Raw genomic sequence first — 22,013 nt, 5'->3', positions numbered from 1 at the left:
TAGAATTAGTATAAAAGTTTTAAAGAAGATTAAAAAGTCATAGGGGAAAGGCTCATAATTTTGTCCAGAATGAGCGAATCCGCACGTGCTTGGAGTACCGATGTCAACTCACTTTAATGAATGATATGGAAAGTTTTCGGGCTTCTTGTGACATTCTACATTTTCCTTACATGAACAGGAAGAGTACTTGGTAAGATTGGTTCATGACATAAAGAATAATGGGCATCCTGTTGAGGCGGATTAGCTGTCCAAATTTACAGCCATGTTGTCCAAATTAATAACCAAGTTGTCCAAAATAAGAGCCAAATTCACGTCTACATATCAATTCATTTTTAAACGTATTAAAACTAATTTAAGTAAAAATAAAATGATAAATAGCTTGCCAAGTTTCTAAACAACCCTTCTGAAAAGAGAGTAACAAAAAAAGTAAATTAGTATTGAAAATATCGCGCTTCAAACTTGGAACATTAATGCTTATAAGCAGACTGGGCAAAATTATGAGCCCTTACCCTAATTAGAAAATTCTATGCTATCATACTTCATTTATTAAACAAAAACTTCACAAGATAATTCATTTTCATTGGTGAACAGACATGTATGCATAACCTCAAAATTATTTTATATGTAACCGTCGATAACACGTCTGGATTACGCCGATCCGGATTAGAGAGTGGGCACTGTATTATGAACTTTTAATATTGTAATTCGGAAAGATATTGACGGGTATTTAAATCGTTTTGCAAAAAAAAAATCTCAAAATTAAATTGACGTTTTTTTAAAGTTTAATTTCCGTTGGAATTATGGACATCATTGGGTCTTAAATATATACACGACATATTCTTCAAGACTATCTCTATCCTAAGAAAGGGTTTAGACTCACTTCACATATATTTATATAACAAGGGGTTGAACGGAATTGTGATTGAGGGTAAATGTAAATTTACTTGGGGTGAGGGGGGGGGGACATTAACTAACGAAAATCGCAGAATACCATAGTCAGAAGTCTATACTTTTTACTTTTTCTCTTACCAATTGGCTTTTATAGAATGATGAATAGATAGAAAACGAAGATAAATTGAATATTTTTCTCAAAATTAGAATTGCAAAATTCTACAAAAATATAATCCACTGGAATATCAAAATTATAAAGAGTGTATTAAAACGATTTATATCAATGTAGCCACATCTCCCCCTATTTGTGTTTTCTTCTTAATATTTATATACATTTAAATAATTTATTTTATAATTATTTTGAAAGTGATATAAATGTAGTATTTTCAATGTATAATAGCTTCATAAATCTTTTGTTTTTTTTTCAAGTTAATATCGGTACTCATTTTTTCTTTTTTTGCCATTCTCGATAAGCTTTAAAGTGTCTTCGTACTTCTTATTACGCACAAAAATGCTCATTTTGTGTCCCCTTGAAGTTTCTTATGAGCTTCAGTGGCTCTTACGCCAGTTGTCTGGTGATTTATAGCCCCTCTGATGGTGACTTTTAACCCCCATTAAAAGCTCTACTCTCGAATGTTGCAGGGACCTCTTATTCCAGCCGCTTTTACCAATGGCTACCACTAAATAAGTCCTAGAGCAAATTTTTCTTCTTAAGATCTCTATCGCGAGAAATACACACAAACACGAGACAAAAGACGAGTGGCTGTAGGGTGAGCAATTTTACCAGAAGAACACAAAGTGTCTAAAATTAAAAAAAAAAACAAAAAAAATGTAGTAAAAGACGATGGATAAACTTCGCGCGACTGTGTCGAACTTTAGAGAGTAGCTGAAGAAATAAAAGAAATTAAAATAAAAAGCCACATAAAACTATTTGATGTACGAGAGATGTGACGAGGGATTTTTTTTCAAGTGAAGAAAAAAAGGTGAAACAGTATTTGTTCAAACAACTTACACAAATTTACTAAAGTAAAACACAAAAGTTTAAAAAAAAAATTAAATTAATACAAGAATCCCATGAAAACAGAGAAAAAGAACAAGAAATATTGAGATGAAGTAATAAATTAAATATTTAAAGAAAAAAAGTAATAATTAAAATATATATTGAAATATGAAATAAAAAGAGAAAAAAATCCGTGGACGGAGAACAATGAAAATGAAAATTAAGTAATTAATTGTAATATTCATATACATTACTTATTATTAACTAAATAATGGGAAAAAAAAGAAATGAAAACATTGGGAGAAACACATGGAAATCTTTGTATAATTGCAAAGATCATCGTAATATAAGTTAGTCATTGATAAAATCCTCACAATTCACGTGATAGCACGACACAAATCTTATTTTTATATCACTCCTCGAGCTATAAAAAAAAAACGGATAGTCCCTGTACTGCAACCTTCCATTTGGGAATACATTGATATACTGTATGCAATTTTCAAGACAGCTTCGACCCTTCTGGGATAAGTTTAGAAACCCCCTGAATTGTTCGAATTCGATAAGTCCCTGAAAGGGACTACGCATAAGCCTCAATTAAGACTCCTTCGGGATGTAACCCTGCAAGGCCTTTATTTAAAATTTTCCCAAAATTGTATATAATGTAAGGGATATGGTACACAGAATAAAGGAAAGCTGAATTAAGCTGCAGAAAAGGACAAAAATATTGAATGTAAGGATTTTGTTTAAAGAGTTAGGAGCTACTTGAGGCATTACAATTGATAGGCAGTATATTACAACTATTTATAGGTAAAAAGGTATATTTTGATAAAAATAAGCCAAAACATGAAACACTTGGTCTTATTCTCTTATGCGCACTCATACAAACTACCACTTCATTAAAGAGAAAAAAAAAAGTTTAAAGAAAATTACGTCTTAAGAAGAAATCCACATTAATTAGATATTTTATTTCATAATTTTTAAGGATTAAAGAGAATGAATAAAACACTCTCTATAGATAAATTTAAAATTTATAAATGACGTGGATTTTTTTGAACTGCTGAAAAGTGATTTTCTGGAATGCAAATCCCCTTGAAAGATTTTATGACATTTGACAAACAGTAAGGAGTAAATCTGTTTCAATAAATAAATTTTCATTTCATTTGATTTTAAATTATAATTTAATTTTATATGGTTTATTTTTTTTAATAATGATATTTATGATCATTGGAAAACCTTTTCTTCTAAATTTATGTGTATATGGTTGGACAAAATTCAACAAAATGGAGGCATGAAAATTTGGCAAAAGTAAAAGGAATTTTTAAAACAAAAAGCAAAATGATTTACGCTGGCGTAATTCACTGAAATTATACAATGTGCCAGGTGGACTAATTAGTACTGCGGTCTTAAGAAATTTTACTTTCTATTTGTCATAAATTTAGTTTGTTTTTTTTGTGTTGGATAAATAAATTTTGAGATTTATCCTATATAATGGTTATTTATTTGAACTGGTTTTACTTTCTTACTGTAAAACACACCTGAAGCGTCTCAAGAAATTACTCTTCAACAGATCTCTAAAATTCCACAAAAATGGTGAAAAATGTGTAGAAAACAGCGAGACACCTTGAAAAAAGTCTTATGAATGACCTTCAAATATCCCTTCCTTTTTGGAGCGTAACAATTGTAGAGAGAATGGCGCCTAAAAAAAAAGAATTCTTTCAGTTCACTAAAATAGTGGTATATAAAATTTGAAGCAATAAGAGACTCTAATAATTTTCTCTTACAGAAATAATGGAAAGAAAAAACGTACCAACTTTTTTACATTTTCACAAGAACAATTTGAGAAACATTTTAGAAGTTTTAAGTAGTTTTTAAAAAAAGAGATCCATTGTGAAATCAAGGTCATGCAATTTATTTTGTGGGAGAGTGAGCGAGGTGGCGAACAATTTGGAGACAAAAGTGCTCCTCCTAGTTATTAAAGGAATAAAAAATGTATTTGTTATTGTTAAGATGAAAGTAAAAAGAAAAAAAAGTGAAAAATAACGAAAACATTAAGTGTGAAGAAATGAAAGCAATTGATGTTGTTTTTTTGTTTTTATCAAAAAACTTTTTTTTCTAAAAAAAATTAAGGAAAAAACCTATAAATTGGCTTAAAAAGACACGTTTTCTTGTTGTCTGCAATGCAAGTTACGAATTTTAAGTTACATTTTTCTTTATGCCTTTCAGTGGACTGAAAAATCGAATTATTTCATGTCTAATTCGTCATAATATATTTCTTTAAAAAAGACGACTTCTTTCCTTCTTTTGAAGAAAAAAAAATTATTCATTCAAAAAGATTAAAATTACCAAAGGTTTTTTATCCACTAAAATGCGACAATATTGAATGAAAAAGAAATATTTAAAAAAGATAAAGAAATAAATTGAGAAATATTCATTTGAGTGTGATTCTCAATCAATACTTTTTAATCAAATATATATTAAACACACAATTCAATCTATATTGATACAATTTTAATGGTCATAGTGAATAAAACAAAATAAAATTAATTATGAAGTGAAAAAAAAATATGAATGAAGAAAAATCTTACATGGTTCTAATGTTTATGATAATATTTAAAGAAAGAAGAGTATATTAATGAAAGATATTTTATAAAATTGAAATCTTCACTTTTATCGTTTAAAAACCAAATTTATATAAAGAACGTGCGAATTTTAATTTTTTTTTCTTGTGACTTTGTGTCAAATTCTCGCGCTTAATTTTATTTCTCAAAAGCCATCAGACTTTTCACACTCAGCGTGAGATTTTGACTAAAGCTTTTTCTTTTTTAAAACATTAAAAGATAAGAATACCGACACAATAAGCCGTTCAGAATGACTTTTGATGAGAAGAAAAAGCTTTGAATTAAAAAAAAAGGAGAAAATTATATATTGAACCTAATTAATATAAAACAAAAAGGAAGGAAACCACACACCCAAAAAGTAAAAAAAAAGTATATAAAATTTTAGGATAGAGATGAAATTTTTGCAATAAAACGTTTCTAATTAAATGTAACGGAGACATAAAGTTGAGGGTGAAGGTAAAATATTAATAAGGTAAAAAGAATGAGGAAAAAAACACACACAAGATACTAAAAAAAAAGAATTATGATAGTAGTCAAGATAAAGGAAATACATAAAAAAAACCTTTTATATTATATACAATACCATTACAGACATTTAAAGAAAAGAATAATTGTCTTTATTCACGTGGAAGAAAAACAGCTTTAAATATTTCGAGAAGACAACAAAAATGGTTATTTTATAAGATAAGAAGGGAAATCCCGTAAGTTTAAGGACAAATGATGAAGAAAAAAAAACAGTTTAGAAAAAAAAACAATTCCATTTGTAGGAAAATTGATCTCTAATGTGTTTATAATCCGCACTTGCTTCGCATGCTTTCCCCGGATCCACAAACTTTTTCATAAAAAAAACAAATCATACGATTTTTAGGTAGGAAAATCAAAAAAAAGCTCTCAATAAATTTTTTTGCCTTTCAACTTCATTTACATGAAATGCAAAAAAATTAAAAATTTATTATTTTGCTTTTTTTTGAAAATAGACTCAATCGATATCACTAAAATTCTTTTGATAGAAAGACAAAATCGATCTGTTCTATACAGTTTTTTTCTGTCTTTTCAGAATTTTTCAGTATAATTTTTTAATAAGTCCACTTTAATTATTGACTTTCAAAGCTAAAACTTTCAATCGCCATGAATTGTCAGATAGAAAGAAATAATTGAATTGCAGTGGTTGAAAAGTTATGTCCAAGGCAGAACAAAGAATGGGAATCAAATAATAAAATAGAACTATGTTCTATGTTATATTCGTCAAACTTACAATTTTATATAACAAACTTTAAATAGTCTAACAGAAGAGTTTGTATGTCTTTCATCAGCGAATATTTTCCAAACCTTCACTAAAGCTCTATGAGTGGATTTTACGTTCTAAGGCGAATGAACGTATAAGCAGAAAAATGAGAAGGATCATTTTCTGTCGGTGGAAGGCAATTCAAAAGAAGAAAAAAAGCTCTGTCTCTCTGGGAGTTGGACGCAAAATAAATTTATTGGGAGCTAATAGTGAGAGAAGGCAAGTGTCTAAAAAAGCTCATTTTGTGGGTATTTTGTCAAATGAGACAGTGAAGATGGCAAAGAAAATACAACAACAAAAATTCTCCACATCCTCAAACGTTATAAATTATTTTCGCTTTTTCACACAAAAGAAAATCTCTTTGTCATTGATTTTTTTTTGTGTCTTCTACCCCAAAGTTTTTTTTTACATTTCAACAATCACCCTCGATGGACATGTTAGCAATTTATTCTTTGAAGTACAAGAAGTAGCTAAGATGAAAAACGGCTGAGATATAGCAGGGGAGATTCAGCTGGAAAAATATGGCCATCATACGGAAGAAATTTGTATGAAAAAAAAAATATTAATCTTTTTTGCGTGTAGTTCGCACAGACTGATTTTAAGAAGCAATACAAAATAAATAAAACAATTTTAAACTAAATAATTATTCAATTTGCATAAAAGTATAATAACAATTTTAGCATCAGGGTGAGGTAGGAGAAAAATAAAATGTTAGGAATGGGCAAGAAAATGGAAGTTAAGTGTCATAGTTTGTAGCAAATAGTGCTTTAAAAAAAATTGATTCCCGGGCTAAAATGAATCGAAAAAATTGCGCCGTGTTTTGATGTTTCACCCTGTAAAAAAAAAAAACAGTTCAAAGACAAAATGTAAATTGGAAAGCACTAAAATCATACTTATTATACATTTTTAAACTTTAATTTATTCATGAAAAAATTAGATATTTCAAAAGGTCCATATGGATCTTAACTGTTGCATTTTATATCCCTAATACATTAGTCTGAACAAAGAGGTCTTTTCGGTTTAATAAACATGCGTAAAGATGCAGTGTTGAAACTACATGCGGGATAGTTGAGTGTAGAATAACCACAAGAAAACGAAATCACCTTTCTCTAATTTGTTTTTGGGGTGGCGTTATTTGTCTCTCTTTAATTTGCTAGTTTTTTTTTTTTCAAAATAATAATAACATTATAATTAAAGGCTGCTGCAGATTGAGCAGTTTTTTTTGTTGTTAAAAATGATCAGTAAAATTTGTATATTGTGAAATATTATTTACAAAAAAGTTGTGAATCACTTTAATTTTTTCCTGACCATTTTGAATTATATTTACTTACTAAATTTTTTAGTTTACTAACCAAAAATGTTTTTTCCCATAAATCCGATCAATAAACACAATTGTATTTCCCGGAAATTTCATTTCCTGATAAGAAAATTTCAATAAAAATTTCAAATGACTTTAATTATTTGAATTTCCAAGTCTCTAAAAACGCCACCTCAACTGACAATATTTCACAAAAAAAAACTATAATAGAAAAGCCGCTCTATATTCTCATAATTTTTATTGAAATGAAATTATATCATATATTAAAAGTGAAAAGAAACAAGAGTCAATACGTAGGATGAAAAAAAAACATGTAAACGATTTTTACTCACAAGATAAATAAAGATTGAAGAAATGCTCTTGAAATGTGGAAGTCAAAAAAAGTATTTTTGACAAGAGTAAAAAATCAATTTAAATAGGTCAATTAAACAAATTGGATAATGTAAAATAAATTCTGTATAAATAAAGGTTTTTTGTGTGTATATTGGCAAATATACAGACAATTTGTACATAATCCCAAAAAAAAGAAAAGTTTTAAAGGAAAAACTATAAAAAAAGTCACTTTTTTCGTCACAAAAAAAAAGAATGAAAATCACATTTCAATGTTGAAATATTTAAATTGAAAATAAAAAAAAAAATAAAAAACGAAAAAAGTTAATTCCCCTCTATCCCTCTCCCAATTCCCGTTCACAATCACCAAACTCAAAACTTCGAAAGACAAAGAAAGAAAAAACTTCCTCAGAATCTATGGAACTTCTTTGAAATGAAAGGATTATACAAAAGAAAAATGAAAAACTTTTTAGATAATAATCAAATTATTGATAAATCAAAAAATTAGGTTTTAAATGTTTCTTTGTCTCCTATTTAAATTATCCAATTGAAAAATTTCGCATTAAAATTTTATTTCCCGTAGGTTAAATTTATTGGACATTTTTGAACCAATCAAAAAGAAATAACTTTGACAAAATTTATCAATTTGTCTCTAATATAATGTTAAATTTGTGTCTCTTTAGATAGTCAATAAATCCAAGGGAAAAAAATTGGACAAGCAAGTGATTCTACGGTTATTTGTCCGATTTGGCTGAAAACCAAAAAAGTTTTAAAAAAAAAGCGCAAAAGGAAATAGATGCAACTTGAAAAACCAAATTCCACATTAAAATGTAAATAACACCGAAAATTTTCTTTTAGCTTTCAATACTCACACATTTGAGCTCGGTTTTAAATTCAAACACGAGGCTTTGTAATTAAAAAAAAAAAACAGTATTTTCCCTATTGATTTTTTTTAAATTATTAATCAAAATAAATATTTAAAAGGTCAAAGAAAATGAAGTTTAAAAAATGAACTAAATACAGGGTAAAATTTAGTGACAAAGTAATATGATGAAAAATAATGATGAATTCGAGACTTTAATATCATTCATTTATTTCACTTTTTTCACACAAAATGCAAGATGATGACAGGAAGTTGTTGAAACAGATTATGCCAAAAAAAAAAGTTTGTTTATCTTTGTTAGATAAAAGAAAACATTCACACTAAAGAATTTGATATGAATTATTTGTACCAAAAACAAAGCAAATATCAAGTAAATATCGATGAAAATTCTTGAAATGCAATGAAATCGCTCCAATGTCAATTTATTGATAACATTAAAGAAAAGGTAAAAAATGATACATTAAAAGTTTAACATAGTATTTACTACTTAAAACTTTTTTAAAATATAATCCCTTTTAGTTATTAAATTTTCCTTTAATCCCCTCCATAACTTTAGACTTCTTTTTATCCCTTTTCACCTATGTTGTCTTATTATAAGAGAGAATATTAAAAGAAAAAAAATCTGAAAATATTTCACCAGAGGAAGTATTTATAGACCTAGAAAATACTAATATAATGTAAAACAATAAGGAAAACACATTTTAAAAAGAATGGTAAAAAATTATTAATATGAATAAATCCCGGCCTTAACATCACGTGAAACTTCTTTGTAAGGTTATATTGGTACATTAGGTACAACTTTCATATTTAAAAGAAAAAAAAACTATTAATGGAATAATATAATTAAAAGATAAAGTATGATCAAACATATCTTAATATGTGTAAATGTGTAAATAAAATATTATCAGTTGATCTTTTTCCATCAAAATCGATCAATATAGCAATGCATTTTGTTGAGGCTACAATGTATCCTTGTTAAATTAATACTTTCTTCAATTTGTTTACCATAAAAAATTTCATTTTGAGTAATTAGAAAATTCACGTCTGATAAATCAACGGTATTAAATGCTTTTTCAGATAAAAAAGATTCTTTTTACCTGGTATTTGAAAGTTGATGAAAATTGACAGCTGTCACTTTTATGTATACGCAAATTTTTAAGTAAGATGTCAATATCAGGAAATTAATTCAGATACTTCATTCATTTTAATTAAAGCATATTTTTTATCTGAAATAGAATTTAAATCAATAAAAAAACTCTTTTGTTACCATAACAAATGAAGTGGCCTGAGGAAGATAAAGAGAGATTTTGGCGCAATTTTTCCTCTCCATTGGACATTTTTCTTCACTTTTTTCCATTCACACTAATTTTCAACATCGGTGACACTACGTGAGACTCAATTCACAAAGGGAATAATTAGACAGAGCTTAATCTTTGAGACGCTTTCAAGGGATGCAGCTTTAATAGAAATACACCGAAACAAGTCAACCAATTCAGCCTCGTTTGAGGTATAATTAAAAAATGAATTCTTAATGGCAGGAAAATTGGCCAAAAATCTGTTTTCCCCTACAACAACCTCTTACCACTTCAAAGGGAAAAAAATAGATCTATCATCACAAGAAGAAACCAAAAAAAACTGTATCCATTTTTAGATAAATTTGATGAAAGAAATAAAATCCGAGGAGGGAAATTCTTTTTTCTCACAACTATTCTTTAAATTTTCTTTTCTAATGCAAAAAAAACCTAAAACAGAAATACACACCGATTGAAAACAAAAAAAAAAGAACAGTTCATTAAAAAAGTAAAAGAAATTCCCACATGTGAATTTAATGATAAAAACATGGTCTATTTTTTGATAGTGAGAATTATTATGGAAAAAATTAACTGAAGTTGCATGTATATATTTAAAAGATGAAGTATAACAACAAAGAATATGGTGTATTTATTGAATTACACACACTTTAAACATAAAGTGAACAAGAAAATATGTAACATTAAAAAAAATCTCGACAATATTAAATTTACATTCGTATTTGATAGTGGATGAAAAGAAAATGAGAAAAAAAACTTCTTTAAATGAAAAAAAAAGAGATAATGTCTTATTTGAATATTGAAAATCAACCCTGATTTTAGTGAATGATGGTAGAAGAAGTAAAGAAAAATATGTACTTATTATAAATTATTAATATCTCCGTGTCATGGGCCTTATACTATATTACTAAAAAAAACACAAGATGTTGGTGAAAAGATGAAATTATGACAAGAAAAAAACACATTTAAACGTGAGCGACAAAATGGAAGTTAAAAAAAATCGATTAAAAGCGTATGAGAAAAGCACACGAAAAGTACGTCGGAAAAATCAGCAAATAATGCAATAAAATGGTCCTTCAATCAAAAGCACAATGAGTCGATGAAAATGGGTGGAAAAGCGGAAGAAAGTAGGGACAACTTCACCCTCAAAATGACGGAAAAGCACCCACCCCGGCCTCTCCATTGTGCTCCACAAATACGACTTCTTTTCCTCCATTGTTTAGGCCACCTTTCCTCACCTCTCCATCCTGTCCAAAACCCCTTTATATTTCCCTATTTTCCCTCCAAAAAAAAAAGCAAGAAAAAAACTCAAAAAGAAGCGAACAATTCTGAATAAAACAGAACGTATTTTCAACCATCCCTTAAGATATCCTTTTCCCGCAAAAGAATGGAATGAAAAGAAAAAAAAACTCTTTTAAAATAGACTTTAAGATTTTTTTCGTATTCAGTCAAAATAAGAAAAAAAAGAGAAACGAATGAAGAAAATTTTGTGATGTCACTCACACGTTAATACATACTGTGTAAATAAATTTTAAAAACCAAAAAAACAAACTATTTAAAATCGGGAAGAAGAAGAAGTGAAATGGTACTATGTAACTAAAAAGATGAAAAATTTGGAGAACCAGTGAATTTAGTGGTTGTATAATTTAAAAGTGGGATTGAGGGAAAGTATTGTCATAGCTTCAAGGATTACGTAGGAGAATTTGCCATCACAAAGAAAAAAAAGAGGCAGCGATTAACTTTTTTTCGTCATTACTTTAACACTTTTTGGGTATAAAAATATATCAACATTTTTTAATGTTAATTTTACACCTTTTATAGGTAAAATCAACATGAAAGAAGGGTAACTTTAACCTATAATACACCTAAAAAGAGTAATATTTACACCGTTTTCGGATCAATACTGCAGGGTAAAATTAACATTTCCGGAATGTTATTTTAACTTTTTCGGATTTCTCTCAGTGACTGAACCATTTAACTACTGCAAATCAATATAAAAATAATTAATTAAAAAGCACTCACGTACTACCAACAAGTTTTTGACCAGAAAATTAGAGTCCCATTTAATTCTTACAAATTGGTAGAGACATGGTTGTAGGCATGGTTCGCGAATGAGCTTTCAAACGATGTGAAATTTCTCTTTATTTGTAAAGAGTTGGTTCATCATTTCTCGCCCATATCCGTAACACGGATTTCAGACTAAAGCAGTATAGATTATTCCCAAAGATCTCAAATTTGTGAACAACAAGCAGTTACAATCAGCTTTTTCCATACAATAGATCAAAACCATGAATATACGATCTTAAATTTAAAAAAAAAATATTTTTCAAAAAAGTTTTCAGTTGAAAAATTAGAATAGTTAAGACAGTTAAGTTAGACGAGGTGTACGATACCTATCTAATAACTAAGAAATGACGAACCAGTTTACGTTGCGCAAACAAAGGATGATGCTCAACCATGCACTGAGAAAAAAAGAGGGTGCGATTAACTTTTTTCCTCATAACTTTAACACTTTTTAGATGTAAAAATATATCAACATTTTTTAATGTTAATTTTACACCTTTTGAGGGTGAAATCAACGTGAAAAAAGGGTAACTTTAACCCCTAATACACCTATAAAGCGTAATATTTACACCAATTTGGGTTCAATACTTCAGGGTAAAATAAACATTCCCGGAATGTTATTTTAACTTTCTCGGATTTCTCTCAGTGGTGGTTGAAAAAAAGCAAAACTCAAATAGGCTATATCCGAGTTAGTAAACAAAATAAGTGTGACAACTTTCTCTCAGTGAACACCGATATACACTACTAACAAGATACCACTGGTCCTCTATTGGCACAGTTGTCTAATTAATACATTTAATGTATACTTTAAATAATAATTGTACTATATGCAGTTATATTTATGTGTATAGTTATTTAATATTTCGTTATTTAAATTTACTCATCCCGTCTTCAGACGTGAAGACAGAGCAAACTTACCCCAGTGAACTCGTAAATTGCAAAACAAAAAATGAGAAAATTAATCAATGAAGAAAAATTCTATTAAACAAATAACTAATAATAATAAAAACACAATGACTCTTTATTAATTTAATCATACTTTTCCTTAAACCCACCCACCCAAACCTATGTGCGTAAAGTAAATTTAAAAAAAAAAGTAAAAGGAGAAAAAAGTGACGAAGATTAATAAATTAAACTTAACTTGCACACGTAATAATTATAAAAAAAATGATTATCTACATGAAATAAGAAATAAAAAAAAATGAAAAGAAGATTTAGGAAAGGGAAACATAAAAAACACAAAAACTACACTCTGTTTTCGTAAAGTTCTATGACGGATTTATTAAAAAGAAAATTGAAAAGACAAAGGAAAGTATTAAAATATTTCTCCTATTTATTCTTCTCCTGAAAATAAAAGAAAAATTATTACCATCATCATGTTAAAATTATGAGCAGAAAAGCTATTTATAAATTAATGATTTTTATAAAAATAAAAAAAAAAACTGAGGAATAATTCATTACAGGTTATTAGAAAAAAAAACATTTTTGTAAAAGATGTTTTCCAAATGTACTCAAACTTCCCCTAAAAATTCATGGACTACGAATAAAACCACGATTTAAAAAATTACCCAATAAATTAGCAAAAAAGTGACTCAAAGCGCAATAATTTCCTGAGTCAAAGGTCAAAACTAACAGTGAAAAAAAAAGTTTTTTTTTTTATAAATAAATAATTTGAGAAATAAAACTCATTGATATTTGAGCATTTGGTAACTGACAAGAGAATAAGAAAAAAATTTGCAGGAGAAAACAAAATGTTGTTATAATGAAGAAATAAAAGAAATTATGAAATAAAAAACACACATTTATAAGATTTACATTATAGATGAGGAAGAAGAGAAGAAAAATGAAAGAAAGTAAAAGCAATAACCACACAAATTTTTCTATATATACATTACATTATATATTAAATTATTATATATTTAAAGGAAAAAAAAAGAATAAATAAAGATTAATTACATTATATTAACTGTACATGAAAAGCTTTGAAAGGTATTTAACAATATTATTAAGACGAAGGAGGGAGAAGATGAAAGAAGAAATTAAGAATAAACACTATATTTATGAATTAGTAAGAAAATATATCTATTATTATTGAACTATATTGAAAGAAAAAAAAAGAAGGTAAAAAATAAATTAAAAATGAACAAAAAAAACATTGACATTGATTCTTATTCAATTATTAAAGAAAATGAAATAAAAACCCGTGGTGAAAAATAAATTTAAAGGATATTTAAATTTTAAGACAATTATACTAATTAATACATGTTAAAATGAAGATGGAAACAGAACTCTTGCAGTGTAAAACAATTATTTAAAAAAAAATGAAATGAAAATCACTGTAATAGACGAAAAAGTGACAGATACGAAAAGGTAAAAACATATTTAAGAAGATATATTAAAAAAAAATAGAAAAAAATATATTGAATAAACAAAAAAAGACAAAAATACTGATGTAATTTATACACAAACAATAAAACAAGAGAAATCTTGGAATAACACAAAGATTCAACTGAAAGTAAATAGAAAAAAAACTACAACAACAAAAATAAAACCTTTCAAAAAACCTTTTTCGGTTTATTCAAATTTCTAATCAAAAACTTTTTTACACCACTTCTCATTCTAAAAAAAAAAAAAAACAAATGAATCAATAAACTTTAGAGCATTATGAGAGTGACTTTAACAGCAAAAGACAGGAGGATAAAATTGGGAAAGATACCCCAATAGTAAGTGAGAGTAAATAGAAAATAAACCACTTTGAAAAAAAAACTCAACCTCAAATTATCCTTCCATTTCCCGCCATTTTTCATAAATACAAAAGTATAAAAAAAAAAGAATATGAAAGTGTCACCTATCCATTCATTACACAAGCTCACCAAATTTTATCTACACTTTTTTGATAAAGAAAAAAGAAGAAGAATGAAATATGATATACGTATTAAGGAAATAATTTAATCATTCTAACGTAGATTTATTTACTCTAAATTAAAAAAAAAACATTTTCACCAAGGGCGCTTTTTACACCCAATGTTTAAAGATGACAGAATACCCTTAACAAGTAAGGAAATAAAAGAAAACACAAAACAAAATCACTAGAAAAAAACATAAACACATTTTGAAGATAAATGGGAGGAAATTTTGCAGAGATTTAAAAATTTAAAAAAAAAATCCAAGAATTAAAAAAAATGAAACTCGCCACTCACGAATACAATTTCTTTATTTTAGGACTTTTTAATCATAAAGAAAAAAAGATCATTATGAATATTTACTAAAGAAAAATTTAATCTCGTATAAGAATGGAAGAGACACCGAGTCGGTGGTATATTGTGGAAAGTATAATCTTAAAATAATTTAAAAATGAAAGGAGAAATTATAAAACAATTAAATAAAATTTTAAAGAAATACAAGAAATATTATTATGAATGTGTGATGGATGTATACATAAAATAATTGTACAATGTACATAAAATGAAACAAGAAATAAAGAACCCTATGAAGAATTGTCTTTGTTTTATTTAGGATTTGAACTGGATAATCCAAATAACCTTATCTCTGTTTTAGATTTATCAACAATTTTTCTGACATTAGACTCTAGCAACAGTAAAATTATTTCGTTATGGATATGAGACCGTTTCAGGTATGAGATATTTGAAAATTGATTTTAGAAGATTGATGTACAAGAAGATGGCAAATAGAAGCAAGATCGAAAAGACCGTCCGAAATCAACTTTGGAACAAAGCAAAAAGAATAAGATTTTTTTAAGGGGAAGGTAAGATTAAAGGAAAATTAAGGTCATACGTAAAATATTGTGTCAACTTTAGTTGAGGATCCCCCGAATATCCGAGTCGTTATTCAGTACCTCTAACCATATGACTTTTGGTTTGGCAATAGAAGAGCGTACAGACGCATCACAGGGACAATCAGCGTGTCACCCAAGAAGCAAAATACAGTAGACTCTCGCAAATTCGGCTCTTTTAAGATCGGGCTACTTTTTAATTCAGGCAGCGGTTACATTTGAAAAAAGTTTGTTGTCATTTTTCAAGTTTGATTATGATTATCAAATGAATCAAATATGCTCAAATTTGGCATGGTTTGGCTTAGTTTTGATGTGATTTTGCATTATTGAGGGATTTTCATGCAATTTACGTTATATATTAGTGTGTAAACTCAATATCTATATGCACATGAATAAAAAATCGTTGCATTTCAAAAAGTTTGTTGCCCGAATTTCTGTCTAATTCGGCTGACATTTCGGTCCCATATGCCCGAATTTGAGAGAGTCTACTGTAGCTGCCTTATAGAACCAAGTATTAGACAAGTCTTTTAGTGCACTTTTAAAAGACTTAAAGTGAGAATTTTCTGTTGAAATTCTTATAGAAGCTTTTAAGATACTTAAGAGTGCGCCACTTTACTTATAGTAATCTCAGTGATGGAACCAAGAGCGTTATAAGCAAATAAAAAGATTTTTAGTTCCATAGTGCCTTACTTGGAGAATTCTACAAGACCACATTAAGAAAAAAATGCTTCTTGGGCATCATTTTTTTCAAAATCATCTGAAACGCATAGAGTTGTTAAAAAAAGTGGACCCCGAGGAGTAGAAAAATGGAAATTTTTGTGGAGTAAAAAAAAATCAAGGAATTCAACCTTTCATTCTTGGTGGACCTTGAGCGATAAAATGAGTTCGAAGGTCGTAAAATTCAGTTATCGGGTCAATAACTAACTATAAAGTTTACAATAATTTGTCAGTTTCAATAATATTATTATTGCGAAATTTTGAGATAATAATTTTATTTGTAGGAATAACTAAATATCTGCTGCAATTTGTAAAGCTCTAGTATAAACAAATGTGTCACTAAAAGCTTATTAATTTGTATAGAACTTGAAGGGATAAAAAAATTCAAATTTATATGAAAATATTATATCAAAATATTATAGAATTTGTGAAAAAATGCTTTCTATGTTCATTACAAAGCGTAATACGTAAGGGTAAGTACAAAGAAAGAATTTGAAACGAAAAAATAGGGTTTAGGCTATCAGGCTTCGCACGAACTGGATTTGAACACTTAATATTTTTCCCACGTTCCTTTAATGAATTTTAACTAATTTTAATTTATTTTTTCAGAATATGTGTGACTTAAGACTAGCTATTAAAATATATTGCCATATTGGTCAGATTAATTAAAGAAATATGGGAAAATGTGAAGTTTTCATAGCCAGAGTATGTGCGAAGCCTGAAAGCCGTCCCCTGTGCCAAAATTATAAAAATCTCAAAATCGTTTTATCGTATGGAATATTGTGAAATTCAACAATATTTCATAGCAGAAATTAAAATAATATGCCAGTTAATATTTTTTGGGAAGTGTATCATATACACTTTGACAAATATTGCTCTTGAAGTATCTTGAAGTATTATAGCTCGGGTCAGGGGTTATCGATCGACTTAAGTGTTTTTTTGTTTGATAGGTATAATGTGCGGCTATAACATACTAAAATTTCAGCCCGATGCACAAAGGAATTTTTGAGTTATTAATTTTAGAAAATTAAAAAATCGTCTTTTTAATAATAGCGGCCCTAGCGGTAGTTTTATGAAGTTACGATGTTAGAAGAGGAGTGGCATTTTACGAGAGCTTTCCAAAATGCCCTCACTTTTTAAATTCTGGCAATTAGAACCAGAGTAATGGCCATTTTAAAAAAAAATCAGGGTGTACGGAACCTTAAGTTTGATATTGATCGAGAGCTGTAGAGCTCAGCTATAACATACTAAAATTTGAGCTCGATCGATGCCATAGGGGCGGAGCCATTAAGAAAACAAAAAAATGGGGGTCTTCAAAATGGCGGAAGGAGGGGTGGGGTGGGGGTTCAATGCACTAAATTGCAATTTTCACCCGATATACATATAACCTTTGCCGAAAACTGCAAGTCAATATCTTTCTTATTTTAGGAGCTATTAAGCTCCAAATAGAGGCCGAACGGACGGGAACGGTTTTTAGCCATCTATATCGTGATCAGGAAGTGGTCAAACACATTCTGGCAAAGTTTGGGGCCGATCGGAGGACATGAGATTTTGTTAGGATTATAGTAGGTGAGATTGTTAAGAATCTCACTTAATATTTACAGGTATTGCTTTAGATAATATATATCGGAGACCTTGTTATAGAGGAAATGTAATATCGTATAACGTCTATGAAGTATCTTATATCATCAAGTTCTTGTCTTTCAGTTTGTAGAGCAGACAATTTTAAGTTCTTTGGGCATTATATAACCTAGAAATTGAAACCTGGCTAACATATTAAGTACATTTAATAAATACGTAAACTATTGTAATGCCTAAATTTTAAGTAGTACTAGACTAGACTAATTAAATATTTACCAATTATATGAAAATCATGAAAATTCCGTAACATTTCACTTTGTTTTATGTGTGAAAGTAAAATTTTCTATATATTTAAAAACAAAAAACTTGATGATGCTTTGGAACAGCAGAGTCAATTACTATGTGTAATAAGGAAAAAATTGAAATATTCAAAGGCAGACGCATTCAAAAGCAGACCACACTTTCCTTCTAAACCTCTGAAAATTTCATATCGATCGATTTACTAGCAAAATTTCAAAAAAGTAATTTAAAAAAAAGTTAACTCTAAACGTTTTGGAAAATGTTATCCTTTAAATATCCAAATATAAGTGTGCCAAATTTCGGCATAGTTGCATGCAAGCGTCAAAGTCTCAAGTTTGAAATGTAATATTTTAAATACAAATTGGTTTTTTTTATTCTTTCTTCTGAAAGAGTGTTGCTTGGAACCTTGAAAAGAATTTATCGTCTTTATTTACTCTAAAATCATTCTTAATACATTTTAAAATGAATAAAAATATAGACATAGCTTTGGTGCCCTATTTCGGCCACCTTCATTCTCATAGTTCCTTGCCCTTTGGGAATTCTTCCAATATCTTTTTCACGTCATCTCGTTTGTCGAAACTACATTTTTTGTTATTCTTTTGCATTGTATAATCTCTAGAGTACGTAAAATCTAAAAGTTCATGGAAATTCGAGGAACAAAAAAGGTGACCGAAATTGCAAGCTGGCCGGAATTTCGCACACTTACCCTAAATTGAGTTGCAGTGTAAAATATCTTTCTGATAATGTACGATATTTCAAGTTACCTGAAATACTGTCTCTTTCGCCATGTATTATATTTTTCTTAAATTTACTTCAATTTACTTAATATTCATGAGTATTTTTATTTAAATTTTTCTTTTCCATTTCCAAGCCCCAACTAATCGCTTTATCTTAGAGAACTGCTAAACACATTTAGGAAAAATAAGTTTAAAATTTAATTTTTCAGTTTTTTGTTTTAATAGATTTAATTAAATCAATAATATTCAGTTTCAAACATTTAACATTGATGCATTTTGAGTACAGATGCACAAACTCCCTAATTAATATATCAAGAACTATATAAAATAAATCTTTTCTAATAATGAGACATGTATCAAACTATCAATTTATTCCCAAGTTCCAAGCACATTATTAATTAATTCTCCTGACTTCAAGTACAAGTGAAACATATAATGACTTCGTATATCCAATCTCTGAATCTCATCGCAAACTCCCGATGAGCGTGCAGAAGTGCCAAGTGTGCCCCAAATGCATCGTAGTATTTAATCTAAGGTGCCTTCCTTTAGGAAGTCACTCAAGGAGAGACTACAGAGAGTAAGAGAGAGTATCGCAAAAGTAATATCGGAAAGGCGTCAGAAGGAATGACCGGGACGGAATTTTGCAAACGTTACATGGCAGCAATGAGAATTTGTGCTGAGGCACCCTCTCATCGTAATTATTCCACCCTCATTTCGCTGGAGCTGACTCAGTCATTTGCGTCCCATTGAGAAAGGGGGCGACCTTTCGTTGTTTCATCTCCTGACACGTCTCGCAACTTGAATATTCCACTTGAGTTGATATTCGTCAACTTCTTGGGAGGCATACCACCCCCTTCCCCATACTCTTCAATGGGGGACGATTTTGCATTTTAAATCAGACACCTCCACTGGGAAAATAATGATGGCACTGAATGCAACGCGTCCCCATTGTTGACTGTCTTCAAACTGGAGAAGTTCCTGAAATTGCACTGGATTTACACCCCAAAATTTATCGCTTGTATCTTGCACTAGTTGGGAGATTTCTCTGCTAAAAGTTGTGGCTCAGTTTTGCTAGTTTGACTGAACATCACTTTTATATGACATTGAGAACTCTGGACAGACACCAACATCCAAAACAGTGGCCAATAAAATACCCCAGTCCCTATATACAAGAAGCTCTTATTTATGAATTTATGGATCTGTTTTCACATCATTCTCATTATTTTCGCATTCTCGCAGTTGAAACATTTTCCGTATTGATTCTCCCGGTGATAAATGTTGAGGAGTTCAGTGGAGATGCCCTCGCCTGATTTCTCGATATATATACCACCCACCGCCCCATTTAGACCATTTTCCAACACGCTGAAAAATCACGCAAAATTGGCAAAACTTTCCAAAGCTCCCGGAAAGCCCATCAATTGCCCACGAAGACTTGGCGAAAATAGGAAAAGATATTGGTAGGTAAACAAGAGAAAGAAAAAGAAAAAAATATTTTGTCAGAATTGTGCGATGTTGGCAAATAAATCAAATTTTTGTTATTGAGACTTTCACCTTAAGTTATTCCATCTCTCGAGACCCCTTTTCTCATCGTCCACAAGTCTCCCCCCCCTCCCCATCAAACATTTTTCCACCCAAACCCCAACATTTCGGATGATTTATTCGGGAGATTTCTGTCCTTGTCACAATTTTCATGTTGAAAAGATCATTTTCATAACCCGTAATACATCATGTGAATGTGCCACACACAGACTCGTGCAGAATTCCTCAGTTTTCCGGCATGGGGCCCGGCGCTCCGAAAGAAGAGAGCTTGGCTAGATGGGGGTGGAAGGACATTCAGTGAGGCGGAAGTTGAGATTATTTTGCTGGATGAGACGCCTCGAGAGAAATAAATTGCAACAAGAAATAAGAGCAGAAAAATCGATATTTGCACATAGGAAAACGCGTCTCGCCTGTCTTCTGTGCCTCCTTCACACACTTATAAAAGACTTTGAGCTTTTTCGCGGGCTCCCCTATTTTCCTTTTCTTATTTTGAAGAAGTTGAAGAAAGGAGCAGAGATTGAAAAAAATGAAGCAATAATCCAGTCGAAAATCCTCATGAAATCGCTTCCAAAGTTTCTTTTTCAGAGCCAGGCACAATCCTCTAAATTCCCGCCATTTCTCTTAAGTTGCTCATAATTACTCTTTTACAGCTTAGTGGGGGGAGGGGAGAAGAATGTTGCAGAGTTTTGCTGAATAGAAGAATATTATATAATGTATATTCCAACTCGTTGAGAGTTCAACGCTACGTCTTAAATATTGGTCTAACATTGTTTAACTAAATCAGCCAAGTTGTTTGTTGAAGATATATTATTATGAAGCTTGTATCTTAGGAATCAAATTTCGATTCTTTGTTTTGAACAGGGTAAGTGTCCTTGCTTGTTGAATTAAATGGTGTGTTGTACAAGTCATTTAATCTTGTCCGTAACTAAATTTCTGGTAATAACCCAGGCAATAGTCAAATTGAATAAATATTAAGTATCAGTAGGGGAAAGTGACCATGCTTGATAATGTCCAACCTTGATAATAACTAATTTTTTCCTATGTTAATCAATAATTGTGACTCATGGCAATATATTTTAATAGCTAGTCCTAAGCCTAACATTTCCTGAAAAAATTAGGAGCGTAGCCCTTTTTTCCCAGTTTTGGGAAGCAAAAATCAAATATAGACCCAAATCTGTAATTTCGATGGATGATATTTCATACGCTTTTTCATAGTTAATATTATTTATCCAAAGAAATTTCAATTACAGGTCATTGAGGGTTGACCATGGTTAATATTTCTGGAAAAATCTTTTTCCTAAGAAAGCCTTGTTGTGTAGGTGGTGGAAAATTAATAAATCCTGCCTGTGTCCATGCTTTAAAATAAGAAAGAGCCATGCTTAATAATTCACTATCATTATGTCAGATTCTGTCGTCCTCACACCTATTGCAATCATGCGATTTGATCGAATACTAGAATCTAGAAAGAAAAAAACTTAAAGTCAATAAACCAAAAATAATCTGACTCAGTTATGCCGCAGTTGAGTATTTATGGAACAAATTTGCATTATTTTCACATAAGAATATTTTTTCAAGATTGCAAAAACCGATTACACAATGAAAGAATCACATCTCCCATAAGCTCCTATAGCTTATAACTGATTTTTG

At 29.6% G+C, this 22,013-nt stretch overlaps 2 protein-coding genes across 11 annotated transcripts in view; one reads left to right on the top strand and one right to left on the bottom strand.

Moving 5' to 3' along the window:
• LOC129801790 (RNA-binding protein Musashi homolog Rbp6) overlaps positions 1-14,915 on the top strand; it is a 179,569-nt gene extending 164,654 nt beyond the window's left edge. For 5 of the 10 annotated variants that reach the window (XM_055847117.1, XM_055847118.1, XM_055847114.1 and 2 more), the window contains one exon: positions 1,534-14,915. In XM_055847117.1, coding sequence (XP_055703092.1) covers positions 1,534-1,575 — 42 coding nt within the window. In that variant the 3' untranslated portion in view covers positions 1,576-14,915. Of the gene's footprint in view, positions 1-1,512 lie in introns of all 10 variants that reach the window. The other 5 variants (XM_055847116.1, XM_055847115.1, XM_055847113.1 and 2 more) reach the window with 1 other exon arrangement.
• LOC129801797 (protein rogdi) overlaps positions 1-22,013 on the bottom strand; it is a 163,976-nt gene that overhangs the window by 77,110 nt on the left and 64,853 nt on the right. The window lies entirely within an intron of this gene.

Source organism: Phlebotomus papatasi, chromosome 2, assembly GCF_024763615.1.
Source record: "Phlebotomus papatasi isolate M1 chromosome 2, Ppap_2.1, whole genome shotgun sequence".
In the NCBI taxonomy this organism is placed as follows: Eukaryota; Metazoa; Arthropoda; class Insecta; order Diptera; family Psychodidae; genus Phlebotomus; species Phlebotomus papatasi.
This window is presented reverse-complemented; position numbering and strand designations above follow the sequence as displayed.